The 21,506-nt window shown below is 31.0% G+C and overlaps 1 protein-coding gene across 3 annotated transcripts in view; it reads right to left on the reverse strand.

The window, feature by feature from the left end:
* Nucleotides 1-13,551: 13,551 nt before the first annotated feature.
* LOC139495904 (S-adenosylmethionine-dependent methyltransferase Rv2258c-like) overlaps nucleotides 13,552-21,506 on the reverse strand; it is a 116,487-nt gene continuing 108,532 nt past the window's right edge. For all 3 annotated transcript variants that reach the window (XM_071284312.1, XM_071284313.1, XM_071284311.1), the window contains exons 4-6: nucleotides 18,473-18,660; nucleotides 16,153-16,266; nucleotides 13,552-14,413 (exon numbers count right to left, since the gene is read on the reverse strand). In XM_071284312.1, the coding sequence (XP_071140413.1) occupies nucleotides 13,866-14,413; nucleotides 16,153-16,266; nucleotides 18,473-18,660 (850 nt within the window). In that variant the 3' untranslated portion in view covers nucleotides 13,552-13,865. The remainder of the gene's footprint in view (nucleotides 14,414-16,152; nucleotides 16,267-18,472; nucleotides 18,661-21,506) is intronic.

Genomic DNA, 21,506 nt, shown 5'->3' on the forward strand with positions numbered 1-21,506 from the left:
AGGAGAACACTTATGAGAAGAAAATTGTTTGTTTTTGGGTATTTAATCCAGTAGCGAATATTACATGCATATCAGGACGAAAACATCTTATTGTTAAATGAAAAAGATATATATTTATAAAAAGCAAATACATGTTGTATTATTTCTTTTTAGCCTTTAAAAGACATTTAAATCAACAAAATAGTATTAGTGAAAAAATAGAAAACAGATAGGTATAGGAAATAAAACTTTGGTTTTGTACTTAAATTTCGTACTTTCATATATCTAAGATATTGACATAAACACGTATTCGTTCATAAAATAAGTTCTTCGCTCTTTAGATCCAAATCAAATTCAAAGTAGATATTTGTTTAATGTAGGGATCAATATGTCAATTGATTACAAGGTAAATAAAATGTAAATAACTATAAACATCGCTACAAAATGATTCCAATGGAAATACAAGTACAATAAAAAGGAAGAAGAAAACGGTCTGCATATACATCGTGTACAACAATATCGTTTTTTTTTTATTAAGCTTTAACTTTGATCTTTCTGATAAAAGAAAATGTATTTTTGATGCATTTAACTTTCTGTGTTCTTTAAAACGAAGCCTATTTTAAATAAATATTGTTTTTTTCAGAGTTTGTGTCCTATATTTTTGTTGAACTTATAATTAATTGTTTTTTTTTATTGAGCTGACGTATACCGATCAGATGAGTAAAACTGACTATAAATGGAAGATTAATATCTTTTCTAAATCACATCTTTCCATTATTGTTTTCTGCATAACAATATTATAAAAATGTCAATGAAAGACTTAATTGAAACCAAAATGATATATATCTGGCAATAAGTCAGTTCAAGTATCAAATTAATGTAATTCTACTCATTTTATCATAAAACGTGACCTACAAAGGAAAAGATGTGTGCCTTTCTAAAACTTCAGACCATTTAAATGAGATAAAACAGCCTCCGAACGACTGTTTGTAAAAAAAACCATCATTGTGGTTAGTAGTCAGAACTCTGGATAAAACATGTATAATAAAGATTGTTAAAAAGACACAATGTAAAACAATAATTGTTCATACATAAAAGTAAAAAAAGTCTACAAAAATACACTTGATTATTGAAACAAGCATTCATTGAAAAGTCACGTAACTATGTCATGTATGTTCTATTGTGTACAATTAAGAGTGGATAAAACATGTATAATAAAGATTGTTAAAAAGACACCATGTAAAACTATAAAAGAGGGACGAAAGATACCAAAGGGACAGTCAAACTCATAAATCTAAAACAAACTGACAACGCCATGGTTAAAAAAGAAAAAGACAAACTGAAAAACAATAGTACACATGACACAACATAGAAAACTAAAGAATAAACAACACAAACCCCATATAATTGTTTATACATAAAATTAAAAAACGTCTACAAAAATACACTTGATTATTGAAATAAGCATTCATTGAAAAGCCACGTAACTATGTCATGTATGTTCTATGTGTACAATTATAAGTGAATACGAATTTATGCATTATATTGTTCTTTCTGAGAATATATTCTACACGTTTATTGTGATATAGTGTTACATATTGTTATTGCAAAACAAGCGACATGAAATCATGAATCTATCAGGGGACTGGTTTGAAGATGTAAACAATGGATATAATATACTTGATGAAGCTAGCAACTGGGTGTCATTGGGAACTAGTGAAAGCATATCAAAAGAACAAACTAGGCAAAAAATGTAACTCATTCTATTTTATTCTGAAATGATTGCTAGCTTAACTTTTTTTCTCTTAAATATCATGAAAATATATGTTAATAGTAAAAGAAGATAAACAATATATGACCTATTAATGTGTAAAGGTAAGTTATTATTTTTAACTATTCGTTAAGCAGTTACCAGTGGTTATGTGATTATAAATTACTGAAGACCCATTTAGGTCTAAGTATTTTATGATTTCTGATTTAACGTACTTCATGTACTTATTATATTTTGTCAAGGCTCCGTGTTTAAGGCCGTACATTGAACTATATTAGTTTGCTTTTGTAGATTGTTGTTTGGATAGAGAGTTGTCTCATTGGCACTAACACCACATCTTCCTATATCTATTTAAAAGATATTTATATCAAGAAAATAGTATTTATGAAAAAATTGAAAACAGATAGGTATAGGCAATATTATTTTGTTTTGTACTTGTATTTCTAGCTTTTCACATATCTCAGATATTGACCTTTACATATATTCTTTCATAAAGTGAAACAACTTCAATAAAGGTCTTCAGTCTTTAGATCCAAATGAAATTCAATGTAGATATTTGTTTAATGTAAGGATCAATATGTCACTTAATTACATCACAATGCGAATAAAATGCAAATAACTATAATTACCGCTACAAAAGAATTCCAATGGAAATACAAGTACAATGAAAAGGAAAAAGACAATCGTATGCATAAACATTGTGTACAACAATATCGTTTTTTTCATTAAGCTTTAACTTTGATCATTCTGATAAAAGTGAATGTATAATAGAATACTGTATTTAACTAACTGTGTTCTTTAAACCGAAGCTTTATTTTAAATAAATCTTCATTTCTGCAGAGTGTGTGTTCTATATTTATGTTGAACTTATAATTGATTGTTTTATAATTGAGCAGTCGTATACCAAGCAGATGAGTAAAACTGACTATTAATTGAAATCAACATCTTCTATAAATCACATCTATCCGTTTTTTGAGTAACAATATTACAAAAATGTCAATGAAAGACTTAATTGAAACCAAAATGATATATTTCTGGCAATAAGTTAGTTCAAGTATCAAATTAATGTAAGTCTACTCATTTTATCATAAAACGTGACCTACAAAGGAAAAGATGTGTGCCTTTCTAAAACTTCAGACCATCTAAATGAGATAAAACAGCCTTTGAACGACTGTTTGTAAAAAAAACATCATCGTGCTTAGTAGTCAGAACTCTGGATAAAACATGTATAATAAAGATTGTTAAAAAGACACCGTGTAAAACAATAATTGTTCATACATAAAAGTATATTGAAACAAGCATTCATTGAAAAGCCACGTAACTATGTCATGTATGTTCTATTGTGTACAATTAAGAGTGAATATGAATTTATGCATTCTATTGTTCTTTCTGAGATTATATTCAATAAGTTTGTTGTCATATAGTGTTACATATTGTTATTGAAAAACAAGCGACATAAAATCATGGATCTATCAGGGGACTGGTTTTAAAATGTAAACATTGAATATAAAATATGTGATGAAGCTAGAAATTGCTTGCATTGGAAACGTGTGAAAGCATATGAAAAGAACAAACTAGGTAAAAAAAATGAAACTCATTTTTAGGCCAGAAAAGTTCAACACCAAAGATGGTATTATCTGTACATATCAATCAAGTGCACAATGTATTTCTATTTCATAACACTAGGTATAGTTTGATACAAGGTCATTTATAGTGTCTATAACTCTGCTGCTTTGAAATTGTTGTTTTGATGATCTCTTAAACATGCAATATAGCGACATTTTATTCAAAGAATAAAGAACGTAATGTTCTAAATGGTTCTTATTGGAAAACATAAGAAATACCACGAAAGAGAATATAACGTGAGGCATATGCACTGAAAGTTGTATAAAAAAATGTACAAAGATCAAAATACAAGGAATTATCGGATAAAAACCAATCAAAATCGAAAATTGTTTTATACGACTAATCTTGTCTTGTAAATTGATGCATTCCCTTATGTATTTCTATGACGTATGTCCATATATGAACTTACTGGTAACCAAACTTAATAGTATATGGATGTTTCGACGGTTTTCTCCGGGGAATCCTATTTTCTGCATTTATAAAAATAGAAAGCTATGAATTACAACAATAGTGTTGAAAGTTGCGTTAAACACCATTCAATCAACCAATAATAGTATATGTGAGTGTCTCCTTATTCGCAAGTAATATGTTACAAAATTATTATTATTATAAGAAAAAGTAATGGCTTAATTCGTCTTATATGGAGAACATTGTAATGTTTAAGACATATCGTCAATATCTTTTAATTTAAAACATATATAGATTAAAACACTTAAAGTTGTAATGATGATATTTCGTTATTAACAGTTCGAAAACAATATTACGTCAGGTCAGACTTGTAGCATTTATCTACGGACTATTTTATATCGATATCAACAGTTTACATCGCTATGAAACAATTTCTGAATTAATGTTTATTCAATGTATGATTAAATTCATTAAGAATCCAATTATATAGAAAAGATTAAGTTAAAAAGATAGGGCTATCTTAATGATTGGTAATGTTATAGTTACTACATGGTATTTTTGTCTTACTTAATTGCACTGACATTGTTATCTGTACTTGTTTATCTTCACTATAACAGTGTATAATTGTAAATCATTTAAATAATATTTTCCATACAATTTCATATTCAACTTGTAAAACTTGCTTACAGGTTGCAATTCTGTAAATATAGACAATGCAATTTCCCAGATTATATCCCTGAACAGAAAGTTGATACGCACTACTATTTTATTCCAAGGTCAAAATATAGGGCCGTGCGGCATATTTTCCACATGCATATGCTCTGAACTTCTTAGAGTTTAAACTTATACTTATACTCCTTCCGACACTCTTTGACCTCCTAAAAACTAAATTCTAGGTGCTACCATGTTTTTCTATACTGGTTACATTTGCAAGTTATGTCTTTATGAAACGAAACACAGATATCATATCTGGGAACCAGTACGTACGTTAACAAATTAACATATCTTATGAATATTATATATCTCCCCAAAAGAGACACGTTCTGAAAATCAGCTGTATGCTCAAATTGTAACCTACACGTATTGATTACTAGTTTTCTTAAAAGGTTTTATACTTGCAGAATGGAAGTATTATCCTCAATATATCTAGTTTAAAAAAACTCACAAATAAAAATACGGAACTTTAATGCAAATTCAAAACTAAAATTCAAAAAGAATTAAACACTATCAATCAACGGAACAAGTTAAAAACAATATCCATAATAATTACTATATCTTATGAATATTATATATCTCCCCAAAAGAGGCACGGTTTGAAAATCAGCTGTATGCTCAAATTCGTCAGCGATAAGTTATTTTATTTTCTACATAATAATTACTTGGTATAGACATTTTTCGAAGAAAACTTTGGGTTAAACATGTTAAATTTGGTTAAAATCAAGCTGAAAATCACATGTTTATGTCGGTTGTTTATAGTTGTAAACCTTCTTGAAAACTATCAACACGAACACATATAATTATCTCAATGAACATTTTTGTAAAAGTGTCTAGTGATGTCATCACTACATCGAGGAGATTTTGGATTAAAGGGGAATTTCCGAAAATTTGATCACTATTATAAACCAATGCCAGACAATCGAACATTGTTACTGCACAAAAGGTACATTCAAATGATCACGAGAAATTATAATCAGTGCATGTTAATTTATGATGCTGATGAATTTATGTTAATACTTAGGATAATGTATTTTGTTTCTTCTTGTTAGTACTTCTTATCTATTTCCAGTAGACTCTGTACCTAATGTATACAGTGACGTCATCAGCGATTAGTTATTTTATTGGTTAAATCTAGCATACTTGAAAACAGTTCTTCTAAATATTTCGGTTGATAGTGAATATGAAATAATTCATATTTAATTTTCCAAAACTATTGGTTTATCTTATAAAAAAACCCACTTTAAACAATTACATTCGATTGCATTAAAACTCTGAAACAATAGAAACGTTTTGATTTAAATATATAAACGAACAAAAATGTCAATTAGAGATAGAAACAAGAATTTCCTGTGACAAAAGTGAACAATACCTGATTTTTAAAAATCAATCATTCTCAAAGTTATTTGATTGTGGAATCATTGACATATATTCAATCATAATTTTTCCATTATCGAGATTGACGAAAAATAAATTAAACATTTAGGATGTATACTTCTGACGTTTAAGTCTCGTTGAAATCTCGTTCTGGAAATATTTCCAAAACATGTGATACAAGAGGAAAATATCAATGAATTCAAAATATGTTATAATAAAACTTAACTCTGTGAAAAAATTGTGTATTTACAATGATTAGTTTTTGAGTATTTAGCTTTTCAGTTTGTTTACGAATCAAGTCATTCTTTAGCCAAAATTTTGAGAAAATGGATGAGAGGTACAAAAATGACTCTACCAGGAACATGTACATCCCATATCACTTTTTTTTCTTTTCAAAATTCTTAGATATGTATTTTTTTAAACATTTATAACAAAAAAGTTAAAATATTATACATTTTGTTCTTAATACTGAGAAAAATTACAAATTTAGAAAATTGTCACCATGGTAAATTTGACATATAGAAGCATCAAAATAGGATAAAACTTTCTTATATTAACACCTACCTATAGTTTTTTCAGTTAAATTTATTCAGATTGGTCCACTTCATCTTTATTGTAAGTATGGAAAAAAGTTTAATTGTAGAACTTTGATTTTTTCATGAAAATAGCCCCAAAAAAGGTAAAAATTGGGGAAAAAATGGGAAAATCATCAAAATTTGGTACTTTCAAAATGGCTGTAGCAAACAAAGAAGTGCACCATTATATGATTTTTTTCTTCACCAGTCACTTTTTACAGTCATATAAACCCAAAAATCAGGTTCAGAAAAAAGTTCAATTCTAGAAATTTTTGGCTCCTCAGACATGTCACAGGTGTACATCCGTAAACGGTAGGTGGACGGTATCGGAGACAATCAAACTCATAAGTCAAAAATAAACTTATTCACAACGTTATGACTTTCATAAAAAAAGACAAACAGACCGTCAAAAGTACATAGCACACAACATAGAAAATTATAAACTGAGCAACACGAACTCAATCGAAATCGAAAGGTGATCTCATTTACTCTGGAAAGGGTTAGCAGATCCTCCAATATCGTAATTGCATATTAAAATTGAAATTCATTTAAAAACTAGATTGGCAACTTATCTCTTATCCATCATCAGTTGAACAATTCGTAATCAACTGTTATGGTCCCAACTTTGTACGTCAAATTTCGAATGAGACAGTGGAATGAAAAACTAATCACCTAACCCCCAAATCTCAATATTTTTTTTGTAATATTTTATTTTTTGTTTTGAATTTTGAAGTCACCCTCCATTGTAATTGCTGCTGCACATTGCCAAGCGTGACGTTGTCTTATGTTGAAGGGGTACAGATTGGTTCGGTTATAATAAAAGAAATACCAAAATTTACCGTTTTTAAATGCATAGTACATCAGATAAATGGCAGCAATATTATTAGTTCAAAGATTATACGTTCCAGACAGCACATTTCGAATGAGTTTTGTGATATTTCGAGTTCGTGTAAAATAGGCCAGCATACATAAGTAAAGGATCACCAAGAGAAAATGACATTTATGGCCATGTTCATAGCCAAATATACACCCAGTTCCGACAATACTTTCCAACTGAATAAAGTTTTGAAGACATGTCAGGACGTAGATATTTGAATATTCATTTAAATATATTTTATCTTTTAAAATCGTCGCACATGTGTAAGTAGAATATCTGATATAATTGTTCCGTTTTTGCACACAAATAAGCAGCCTTTATTGAAATTAATAAATAACAATTCGACAACTTATGTGCATTGTTCTTGTATTATTGTTGTTTCCCTATTATACAGATCTTTACAATCACATTAGGTTAATATAGTTGAAATAAATGGTTCTATGTTTTGCATTGCCTGTGAAATTGATGATAATAATTATCAACGTTCAACATAATTTCAGGTAATTAATCTTTAATAAATCACTATCAAATTGCACTATTTCTGCATGAAATCTCTTGCAATTTAATATGTCTTCTGCTCGTAATTTTATTATTCTATTAAACATTACTATCAAATGGCACTGTTTCATGCGATTTAATATTTTTCTACTTGCATATGCTGATACTAATAAAATACCAATATAATTTCATATTTTTAACAATATAACTAATTTCTGTATGTAGTTTGTATCCTATTCATAGCATTTTTGCGTGCGACTTTTTTCCCCGCATGTAATAGTTATTAAAGGTACTAGGATTATGATTTCATACGTCAGACGCGCGTTTCGTCTACAGAAGACACATCAGAGATACTTCGAAAAAAAGTTAGAAGTCCAAACAAGTACAAAGTTTAAGGGCATTGATGTTCCCAAATTCCAAAAAGTAAAACATTAACCGAATGTTTGGAACAATATTGTCGCAAAATAATAAAACAAGAGAGAATAACAGTCAATAACACGACAGCTCAAACACACTAAAGGTTGAGAAAAATAAAACGAGGTATTTATGCAAGTGCTATACGATAGTGTGACGCATAATTAGCTAATGCTCAGATACTTGCCATATGAAAGGGAACCAGTTTGATACTGTGACAAATTCATTTTTTGACTTTCAAATTATGAAAATAGTTAATTGAATGAGTACATAAGTCACGATACGTTTTAATTTAGTGCGTGATTTTGATTATATACTTTCGACACTTGCATTTTATTGAATTGAATATAACCTCTTCTTTGATAAAAATTAATAATGATAATATTTTTTTTAACTTTAAGATATGTAAGTAATTTTCAAATACATCTTATAGAAATGACCATTACGCTAAACCCCCTTTTTTCGCAAATACTTTATTCAGCGTTTAACTCTTTCTAGTCCACCTCGCGCTATTCAATGTCGCTATTTCTAATTTACTTGATGTAGTAAGAAAATGATCACCTAAATAAGCAATTAAAAATCGCTTGCGAAAATAAGTTGGTTTACACTATCTAGAACATATTTTTGACTTAGTTATCTTACCTGTTTTCACTTTATTGCTGCATCCTCAGACTGATAAACGTTCAATAACACAAAATGTTATTAATTGTCATACAATATATTACAAGTTTTTATCACTTTAATATCCTCTTTCGATCAGACTACACTTATTTAAATGTTTAATAATTATTGGACGTAATTGTCACGATTTTTAATATTCACTACCACTTTTATCGGTACATACATTTTTAGATTCATTTAGTTTAGATTAATGTCGGTCTTTATATTGTTGAATTGAAATTTGAATAGAATTGTTATCAATTATCACCAGAAATTGCTGATAATTATTCTTTCACTGCTAACTTCACTATAAAATCTACTTTTGCAATATAATTGATTATAAGGTATGCAATTTGATATCAATTAAACATGAATCTACTAAATGAAATGTTTGAGTGTTAAACCTGACAATCATTCCTCTGTAAGTTTCTTGAGTTTGTTTTTTCTCTTTGGTTTGTTTTCTCTCTTGAGTTTTTTTTTCTCTCCTGTGTTTGTTTTCTCTCCTGTGTTTGTTTTCTCTCTTGCGTTTGTTTTCTCTCTTGTGTTTGTTTTCTCTCTTGAGTTTGTTTTATCTTTTGTGTTTGATGTCTCTTCTTTATACTGTTTATAATTTCACTGTTAATGTACTTTAATCCCAAATGCATACCTTTTTTCTGATTAACAAAACAAACAGAGTAATTGAACTAGAGGAAAATGTTTGTCTGACCCAAACCCTTAATTGCTTTGTTATTTGTCCTTGGTATGTCTAAATTTCCTATAAACCCACAGATCTTTGGTGATAAATCTTGTGGTTATTCCTCAGTGTGTCACTCAAAAATATGGTGCAAAGTTAAAGAAAATTAAAGACCTTAATTTCCAGAGCCTTTCAAAAAGAAATGTGATTAAAATGTTATTTATTCCTTGGGAAGAAATTGATATTTTTCCGGGGGGAAAATCGAAGTTTTTGAATAGTTTATTTATAATCAAATGCGAGACTACCTAAAACCTGTTATGAGGGATGATTCTGAATTGTATTTTTTTGTGTACTGAACAACAGCATTCAATCCATTACCGTGACTGAATTCTTTTATTAGCTTTCTTAAAGATGGCTTTAATTGCTTTTCAAAGTAGCAAGAACTAACAGGTAGCAATTCCTATTACTCCAAATGTCGTTTTTAGGCAGTCCAGCAAAATTCATGTTTAAGAGGCAATAAATGACTTAAAATAGAGTTTCCGAAAATCCTAAAAAATACTGAGCCAGTCGTCCCAAGTCAGGAGCCTCTGGCCTGTGTTAGTCTTGTATTCTTTTTTTAATTTTAGTTTTTTGTGTATAATTTGGAGCTGAGTATATATGACGTCCAATATTACTGAACTTGTATACATATTTGTTTAGGGGCCGGCTGAAGGACGCCTCAGGGTGCGGGAGATTCTCGCTACAATGAAGACACATTGGTGGCCTTCGGCAGTTGTCTGCTCTTTGGTCGGGTTGTTGTCGCTTTGATACATTCCCCATTTCCATTCTCAATTTTATTTACAATTTATTTTATAAGACAGAAGCACGTCTAGTTTTATGTTTTGTTTAAGTGTATGAAAACAAAAACCTTTGTTTGTCAAATGTTTCATCTACCTTACAGTATCTCACTGTTACATGTTTACATCAGTCAGTCTAGGTCGTATAATATCACCATTTTGTCGTGTGAAAATTCTAATTGAACATGTTATAATCTAGAACAAATGTTTTAAGTTACAGGTAAATAATCTGCATGTTTGTTCTTTAGATGTTTAAATTTCGTAAAAATATTTATTTTCAGTTTCGTAATTCCTATTTCAAATGCACAACAAATAATGCTTTAAATATGAATATAATATCACTTTTGACGTATCAGCACCGTACGATTAGTAAAAATAAAATGCTACCGCATTATAATTTATGTAACAATTCTTATTCTTGTGTGGAAGGTGTAATTATGATTTAAATACTTGCATCAGTAAAAACAAATACAAATGATCATGAAATGTTATTTTATCAAACACAAAAACAATACATTTTCATTCATGTAACTTTAATGCTGATTTTACGATATTAGTTTTGCTCTGAGTTTTTTGCACTGTGTTATATGTCGTAACGTGACCTGTAGATATCAATATTTCTTTCCTATGATCTTTGTTGGATAGCTGTCCCATAGTATCTCCGTTTTGTATTAAAATGGTTGTACATTTCGTTCTTTTTAAATTTCCGTTTGTAATAAAGAAAACGTTCCGTGTTTGGAGTTATTAGCTTGATCTGAAACAATGCACTGTATTGGTTTCCAGATAAAAGAAACCACGTCGAGATGTCAGCAGAACATGACTTAGATATTATATTTGACATATTTTTCATTGAATCTATGGCGTTTAGTTGTATCATTGGCGATGATCGTATTGAACTTAATTGTTTAAAGTACTACAGTAATATTATATAACTTGACATTCGTCTGAAAGTAATTTTATCGAGATAACGTAAGTTATCTTTTTTTTTGTTCAGAGATAAAGAATAAAAACGACATTTAGAGTTAATAAACTAACATGAAGTTTCTGGATAAAGGTTTTTATTTCTTTCTTTTATCAATAGTTTACATTTTTGTCTGTTCGTTTTTTAATTTGAACATTTTCCCCTATTCTTTTATATTTTAGATCACCCGTTTTTTTGAATTCTTTTTAGTATTTAAAAAAGGTGGGGCAAAATATACTAGAAGGACAGTCAAACTCATAAATCGAAAATAAACTGAAAACGCCATGCACTATTTCCCTCTTATTCTATATTCTTCTTTTTCGGTATTTATTCTGCATCATTCGCCAATAATCCTCTTTTCGACCAAAAAAATATCAAAGATATCATTAATTTTCTAAACTAGACACCCGTTTTGTCTACATAAGACCAATTGATGGTGCATGATTTAAAAAAAAAACCAAAAGCAAATACGAAGTGTAGGAGCACGAGGTGTTCGACCAAAGCCGGATGGTCCCAATAATCATTGGTTAGTCCTGAAAACAAACTGAATTGAAATAGTTCCTGTTTTATATATGCTTTTCTACCCCCTTCCCCCACCCCCTAATGATTAAAACTTTTACTGTCATAATTTTCACTTTCAAGTTTTGTTTTGTATGGTATGAGAAGAAAACATTTGTGTACAACAGCCAGTAAAGGTTTTGAAAAAGGCTTTTTTAAAGCACAAAGCTGTTTTGTGACAAATCTTTTGAACATGTTATCATCTAGAACAAGCGTTTTAAGACAATAACAATTACATCATAGATATAGCCTCACAACAGGAGGCTACATCTCAGGAGTCTATCTTTTTTTTTAATTATTAATATTACACTAAATGGGCCAGGATTTTTCTTTTTCTTCTTCTAATTTTATCAATAATTTTAAATAAAAGGTACCCACTCTTGAATTTTCTATTCATTATCTATATAATGTCGAACAAACAAATCTGCATTGAATCTTCGGGGAAAATAAATCTTTGGATAAATAAAAATGAGGTGTTTTTAATAAAGGTCTAATTAAAGTGTCTGTCCAAAGGAACATATCATGTCCTTCAAATGCCACTCCTAATCGAAATCTTACCAAATTATTAATTTATGCTAATCGTTACTTAGTGAGGAATATCGTAGTTGTTATCAAGTAGTCCGATCGTTTCTATGATTTTGGCGTTTGTTGTTGCTGCACCTCAATGTTTCTGTTGTTCCGTTGTTTTCCTTTTATTAATGTTTTAGTTTATTTGTTAATATTAACATCACCTGTACATTATATTAATTGTTTACAGAGGGTCCTGCTTCTATTTATTTCGTAATGCTCCAGTTTCTTTGTGAGTCCAACCAAAATGTAAAAAAAAAACATGTTCTGTTTAGTAATATTTTTAAAACAATTGTGTTTGGTACTCAGCCTTTTTTTGTTTAGGTTTGGACAAACACTTTAGTATATAATCATGTTTCATTTGCAAATGTTTCTTCCTCGAATATTCATAGGACAATTCATTTTTTTTAAACCAGTTATATGTACAGTTAACTCATAAAAGGCATACATTGACTATCGATGGCATGTAATCAAAACCTAATTCAAACAATATGTGGACAATGATTGTAATAAATGGGAATGCAGTAGATTTTTTTTAACGCGATGATATCAACGAAACACCTAATTAGTTCAATTTACTAACTTACTGTTGGATCCCATCCCTCCCTCTAACCTGGGACAATGGTATAACAGTACAATATAAGAACGAACAATCAAAATTACTTGAATTACTTCCCATCTTTCATCCGGGCCAGTTATTTATTATGCGGTATGGGTTTTGATCATTATAATTGTAAATTTCTACGTGCTTTTAATGTCTGGTTGGAAGTTGTCTGATTGGCAATGATATCACTAAATTTCATATATACAACAATCCTATGACTTAACATTCCACTTATATCTGATTATCCACTCAATTGATTGACCACACAAGATTTGTCAACAATTAATAAGATTTTTGGACAACAACAGTTCAGACTTCAATGATTGACATACCTTGGATCTTATGGAGGTCAACACACATTGTCTAGTAACATGTTTGTCTCTTGGATATTGCTGGTCACCCCAAAAGATAACATAAAAATGGTTGGGATTTTTTGGAATAAACTTGCAGATGTCAAGTTGGTTCATTATTCAATATTCATGATATTCAAGATACAACATTCAAAATCTTTGTTAATAATAAAACATTTTCTCTTTAATTTAAAAAAATGTTAATGTTAAGCTTTAATCTAGCGAAGTCCATAACAACAATTAGGCAAATGCATATACTGAACACAAAGGGAAACTCGTTACTTTCTTTGATATAAAAAAATCTATCTTTAATTACTTTTTCAAAAGCGATTAATTGAGTGAAAATTTGGCAAGCGTCAAATACATATATCTTCTTCCGGATAATGAAAATATCAGTCTGTTTTTTTCATGGAATATCTATGCTTTTTGAAATTGTACCAATCCATTATGTTCGTCCCCTAAAATCTTTAAACCTTTCGATTTAATAAATTCCGCTCTATTCTGAACTCCCCATCCGATGCCGTTTGCAGCAGCAGGTTCACTTGACATGCTACAAGGGAGACAAATAAATGTACTAAAAACATACAGCATTGCAGCACTTTGGTTGCCTTGATTCTTTTTATGGTCCGAATGTACGCATGGATCTACCGCAGATACAATACCGTCATCCTTCAGAACCCGCTTGATGTCAGTAATACTTAAATTTGGATTTGGAAGGTCATGAAATACATCCACCATAGTTATCCAATCGAATTTCTTTGTCCATGACTCTTCCAAGTGGCCATGTGCAAGTAAAATAAATTCGACATTGGGTATATTTTCCTTCGCTTTATTCTCCTTGGCTTTTTCAATTGATTTTCGATCAATATCTACACCGTATACTTTGGCATTGGGTAAATGTTCAGCTAATTTTATAGTTAAACTCCCGGGTCCACATCCGAAATCCAAAACATTGGTTATTGTATCTTTGTGGAAAAAAAGAACATTAAGTTAATAATAAGTAAACCTTGAAACTAAAATAAGTACTTTTTAGCTTACAACTTTGAAAATTGTACTTTTATAACTACAGTTGCAACTCTGAAAAGATTTTAAATCTAGCGGTTGGTTGTGTGTTGCGTTTCCGTGTACTTTTTTTGTGAAGTATATTCATCCTTCAAACAATTTTGTTTTTAACGTATATCTGTTAAACGTTATTTTCGCTATGTTTTAATGCACTTTAAATTCTATGTTTTCAAACAATTTAAATTGATAATGGAAATGGAAATGGGGAAAATGTCAAAAAGAAAACAAACCGACAAATAAGCAGACAACAGCCGAAACATACTATGGGTCTTCAAAATCCCGCACCTGAAGGTGATCCGCAGCTGGCCCCTAAATAAAAGTCTGTACTATTTCAATAAATATGAACTATAAATCATATAAACAAACTAAAATTAAAAAAACATACAACACTAACAGATGCCAAAGGCTCCAGACTTGGGACAGGCTAAAAAGAGAGACGGGGTTAAACACGTTTTGTGAAATCTCAACCCTCCCCTTATACCTCTAGTTAATGTGGGATAAAAAAACACATAGCAATATGCACAGTAAAATTTAGTTGTAAAGAAGTCTCATGTCAAAATAGGTAACAAAAGAAACTAAGCAAAATGACAATGAAACATTAATTAACAAAGGACTACTAGCAGTTACTGACATACCAGCGCAAGACCTCAGTTAAATTGATTGAAAGATAATGTCTTCATCATATGAAAATTAAGTACAATCCCTCCGTTAGGAGATATCAAAGGTACCAGGATAATAGTTGAGTATCATACCATCATATAAAAGATGAAAAGAACATAACCTGTATTGTGCCAACAACTGATTTTGGAAGAAATGTATTTAGTTCTGATGCAAAGACCCTACGTGTGAATCAATATGTTAACTAAAATATGCAAGCCGTAATGATCATAGAGTATTGACATATATCTTAGAAAATACATTTGTGAATATTTAATTTACTATGCACAGATATACTGCATTTGATTGTGAACCTTATTTTTGACATTTTTCATGTGTCTACTGTTTAAGTGTAAAATTAAGCGGGGAAAATGTTTATTCAGTAAAAACTATGTTTTATTTGGAAAGTAGACAGGAATTATTTGTTTGCAATATGTAAATCAACTAACCACGGAGATAAAAAAAAATGCTAAGTTATTAAAAACAGACACCTTTAACCCTATCAAGGTAAATAGTTTTAAACCTTTTCTTAAATTCAAATTCATCTTTATTTGATATTCTAATCTGGAAGAACTACACAGATTTAAACAATAATGAGATGTGGTTTCATTGTCTGAGACAACCACCAACCAGAGTCAAAAAGACAAGAATGTAAAGACTGGTTTAAGAACGGGTTTCATCAAGGGCCAAAACTCATACAGTATAGTAAACTCAAACATAATCCCAACATCATAAAATTTGCAATGAAACAACGGTCCGATTCAGGCTAACAGGTGGTCATGCACACTGTTAGTATTTTATATTTTGATTTGAAAAATGGAAATATTTTTTGGACATGCGTGTGACGATATCAAAATAAATACCCTCTTAATTTTTTATCCCTTTGTTTTTAAAAGCTTATCAGTAACATATGTTGTGTTTGCTTTAGTCTCATTCCAAAGAATGAAAAGAACATGACTTTGGATTTATCAATATATACATGTACCTGTGTCCTTGTATCCAACCGGATATAAGTTTTCATTAATCCATTTACTATCACATGACTTCTTGTCATGGTCCAACCACATCAAAGTATCAAACTGGTTACTGTAATCATATCCTGAAATCATATTTTATAAATTGTGTGAAAGCGTATAAAAAAAGCCACATTATTAACTTTTTATACATTGTGATGGGTATGGAGAGTTGTATCATTGGCACTCATACAACATCTTCTTATTTATATACATTTTGTACATTATGTGCTGCTTAGTTTAATGCTATTGGTCATTTATAGAATAGTTAGAAAGAGACTTATTACAAAATGTAGAATCATTGGACTTACAATCGGAAAGTTAGCAATAAAAAGTAGTCAGTAAGCAAACAATCAAGAAGCTTAAGATAGCAACCATTAATTGAAGGTCGGTTCGCTAACGACCAAAAAGAATCAATATTATATCAGTAAGTCGAAATCAATTAAGGACCAGTAATCTAACGATCAGGAAGTTAACGATTAATAAGAATCAGTTTATTCAGTTAGTTTATGATCAGGTAGTTAGCGACTATTAAGAACCAGTAAGCCAACGACCATTAAGTGATGGACCAATAAGGACCAGTTAGCTAACGATCTTGAAATTAGCGACGAGTAAGGATCAGTAACTCATCGACTGTTTTGGATTTAATGAGCGTACGATTGTTACGTTAGCAGCAAATAATAAATAGTTTGAAACACTATCTATATAAAAATCCATTATCGTTCCTTGTCTATACACATGGAAAAAAGTATTGCAACACCTTGATTTTTTTAAACTAGAAAAGTCAGCCTCTTATTTTGGAGGGAATATGATAAAATATTTGTAAAATAATATTGAAACATAGTTAATGATAACATTGGCATAAACGAACAAAAATGTATGAGTAAAAAAAAATGTTTTATCTAACCAAAATTTTATAACAAAATGAAGTGTTTTTTGTACAAAAAAGTGCATTTTACAAATTTTACTGTAGTTGAACTTTACAATGTCAGACATTTCAAAATTTATCTTTAGATGATTGTTCACATCATGGTTGATCGTTATACGCCAAATAATTAGTACTTTGTGCGCAGCCTCCATTCAAGCGGATAACCGCATCTTAACGTCGTCTGATTCCTGTCATAAGTCGACTAATTTGTTGCTTAGATAGCAGCAACCATTCCTGACGAAGGGTATTGTTTATTTCATGACATGTTTGAACTGAGGTGTCCTTTCGTGCACTTACGCCCAATAGTGTCCCATATATGCTCGATATGGTTCAAATTCCGGCTACGATCGAGCCACTGAAGATAAACCGAATTCCATTGGAACAATGGATCTTCCTCCACGATGCTAATTTTCAACTCTGGCGAGCTCTGCACTATATTGGATACGGGCAACTGTGTGTCTGTTCGTAGGCAAAGATCCCCGAAATGGTATCATCGCACGATAACCAGTAGCGAAGAGCCGATATCGAACAGTTCTTGTTTAAAGGCCCCGGTATGGTCATCACTCTCATTTTAGGATTGTTTTGATTGCAATGGGTTTCCTTCTGACCAACCTGCATTATGCTTGATTTTTCCTAGCAGATGTTATAGGCGGTCATCTTGATTTCGGAAGGTCTTTAACATCGTTTGTTTCCTGATTTTTATTCTCAAAACGACTTATAGTGGACTGGTGAAGACCAACAATACGTGCAATTGTCACAGCGACATACCTGATTCTCTCATGCTGATTATCTGCCATCTTGCTGCAGTTATGAGTTGTGGATGACCAATTACAAGGTGTCTATCACATAATTTTATAAACTTGGTTATTTAAAGTGTTGAAAACAATGAGGATAATAACATCTGTTTTATTGTTTACAAGTTCAGTAGCTGCATGTGCAGATAAGAACTTATCGAGTCGATATTTATTAATCAAACTCAGGTGATATTTGATTAATGTTCAACTAGTTCTATTTCAACAAATTATATCACAAAAAAATAAAGAGTGTTTTTTAAATTTGAATTTGAATTTTAATGTTGCAATACTTTTTTCCATGTGTATATATTTTAGTAAAAATATTGTGCATTTTTTTTATTGTAGCGTCACTGATGAGTCTTTTGTAGACGAAACGCGCGTCTGGCGTAAGCCGTGTAAAACAAATGTACTGGTATCTTTGATGAGTTTTTTTTTAATATAAGATTAACAGCTATATAAGGATTAGGAACATTTACAAGTATAAAGTTCAGAGAGAAAAAAAAGGATGTTGGTATACCTCAGTGAGACAGTATCGAACATTTTAATTAAAATGTGGGAGATATAATTTACCTTTCGGTCCGTCCTCTTTAAAACATTCCAATAATGAGGAGGTATTCGCAGCTATAAGAGGTAACACACTGGCGAGACCACTCGATCCTGTATGAGGTTTGCATGCTTCCGGTATAAAGTATTTATCATCGGGTGTGATACTAACAAACCCAGCAGCTGACATGCATCCTAACCATTCTCTGACATATCTAAGGGGAAAAAGAGAGAAAAATAACACATTTATGTAAACTATAACGTCCTTGTATCACAACAAGGTGTATTTTCTTTTGATGATAGGTGTTCATTATTTCAGGATAAACGTCGGTGGGGCGGAGCTTATATGATGCTATTATAGTGCAACTGTGATCTATCTATACGTGCTCTAACTGGAGTACTGTTAATGCACGGTTTATTTTTAGCAGTATTAAGGTCACATGAATGAAAATGTGTCAATCTTTTAGCACATCTACCTTTCAGTTGGATAATTGATGGTAAATCTATGCACCCGAGCACACAAATTCACTGATGCTTGCTTTTCCTTTTGTCTATTATATATTAATGACCACACATTGACCTATATATTTATAAATTGTGACTTGGGTGGAGAGTTGTCTCATTGGCACTCATACCACATCTTCCAATATTTATAGTAAAAAAATATTAGTGATGAATTATTACCAAGAATCTAAGAAATCTTCTAAATTATAATTCGTTGGGAAATTTGATATAACCTCCCCCTTTTCCTTAAGTTGTAACAAAAAAGGTTGATTATTTCAAACTACAATTTTATTACATATATACTACAAATAGAAGTCCCCCAAACAAACAAGTGCAAAAATTGTCTTTTTACAATAGGAATTTCTTTCCACGTACATGTTCAAACGAATAGTATCAATCAAGTCAGAATTGCAAATCGGTAAAGACTCAGTCTGATGAAAAGATTCAAAAATTAAAAGTGCAATTGTTGAACACTGACGGTTTCTGGTCGGGCAAGTTAGATATATCTTGCATTGGCTTTGGAAAAGGACTCCTGGTGAGTAGTTCTGTTGATTTATTTGGGGAATCAACTTCCATGTCATTTTCCAGTAGAGCATTTCCCGGTTTTTCCTTTTTCATAGGCGGATTCAACACATCTGAAACTTCATGGAGAATTTCATTAGAAGACCTTTTGTATTTTCGAACAGCCGTCTCGGTCCTATGTCCCGTTCGGGACATAATCTCCTGTTCCGGGATACCAGCGGTGTATAACTGAGTTGCGCAACTTCTTTTGCCCGAGTGGTTTGTGAAATTCCCCTGTAGGCCAGCTTTTGAAGTTATTTCTCTCATGAATCCTTTCAGCTTATTAATGCCGACAGCTTGTTCCCCATAACGAATTGAAGATCCGGCTAGGGGCCTTCGATAAAACGGGCCACGGTTGCCAAGAGCAGCTAAATATTTTTCATAATACTCAGCGATGCAACAGCTATCTGCAAAGCAAGAAATTAAAGTTAATAAAGTATAACATGCACAATCAAATGGGTTAATAAAACCTTCTTGCACATTAAATATGCATTTAAAAAAAAAAGTATTTGCTATAGTCGTCCAGGAATCAAAAGTGGATTTAGAGGGGCCCAAAAGGGGGAGCGGTAACTGAACTCCCTTATCTGAAATTATCAATCCGCCTATTACGTGGTGTTTTTCATATTGCCCTAGTCATATGCCCAACACGCATATCTTGCCGATATGAAAAGCATCACGTATAATGATACCAGTAACCTATAGGCTATGCAATTTACCAGTCCAATATTAGTATAACCGGGCCAATATCACTTTTAACCAGGCTGTGAAATTGTGTGCTGAATAACTTGAAGAACAAAACTGTAATGGGGGAAAAGAACACATAGAATGAAATTCAAAACAGTGTGGCTATGGCCATTGATTGACACATTAAATTCATCCATTGACTGGGATAATTTACGTGAACGTTTGTCTGTAACGACCACTGTTCACGACGTACATACGATAGGCATTTAAACTGTGGGGTCACCAAAAGTTTCTTAACGACTTTAATTATAAAATAATTCGAAAAATTAATCAGGAATAACCTTTATGTTTTGATTTATATAATTGATATAAATCAAAACATCGTGTTATTTCTGATTAATTTTTCGAATTACTTTATTAAGGTGTTGAGAACCTTTGGTGACCCCATAGTTTAAGTGTCTTTAAAAAGTACATAGTGAGCAATGGTCGTTACATACAAACGTTCACCTAAATTGTCCCAGTCAATGGGTGAATTTAATGTGTCAATCAATGGCCACAGCCACACTGTTTTGAATTTCATTCTAAATTGCTTTGAAAAGGAAAACAACGTATAGAAAAGCACTAGCACAAATATTTGATACAGCTTTATAGGCTACAGGATGATACACAACATTTTAAACTCACAATACTAAAACACATATATGGGTCAATACATTGTATATCTTTCTTTCGAGTCATAACAATTGAGTAGATACGTGTGTTTGAATAACCGGTTTTTGGAAATTCATATCTTTGTGGTGTTTTATTTTACAAACTCTTGAATTCGAACATTTGCAGTTAGCCTTTCCATAAGATTGTTAATTAGATTATTTTTAATGCATTGAACTTTCAAAAAAAAAAAAAGCAAGAGTACAGACTTGCCTGTCTAGTTGAAAAAAAGTTGTAATGCCTGGCATCCACTAGACAAGTTAAAAGTTAAATGCATTTTGTGTTTCAGAAAGATAATTTATTTTTTTGAATTTTGATTGGCATTTTTTTCTGATCCTGTAGAATGTGTAAACATTTCACAAAGTTGGACGGGTTAAATCTTTGATATAGTTCCTCTCAGATTACATGTAAACATTTCACAGTTGGCTGGGTTACATCTTTGAGATGGTCCTCTCAGGTAACAACCTTAGTGTATTGTTTTGATTTTTTGATAGACATTGCTAATACAGGACAATAGATATTTACACAACAAGATGAGTTTAAAGGTGTAACTGAGTGGACAGTATCAAATTTAACTCTGGTGTTTATTTATTTTAACACCAAC

Source organism: Mytilus edulis, chromosome 11 (genome assembly GCF_963676685.1).
Source record: "Mytilus edulis chromosome 11, xbMytEdul2.2, whole genome shotgun sequence".
In the NCBI taxonomy this organism is placed as follows: Eukaryota; Metazoa; Mollusca; class Bivalvia; order Mytilida; family Mytilidae; genus Mytilus; species Mytilus edulis.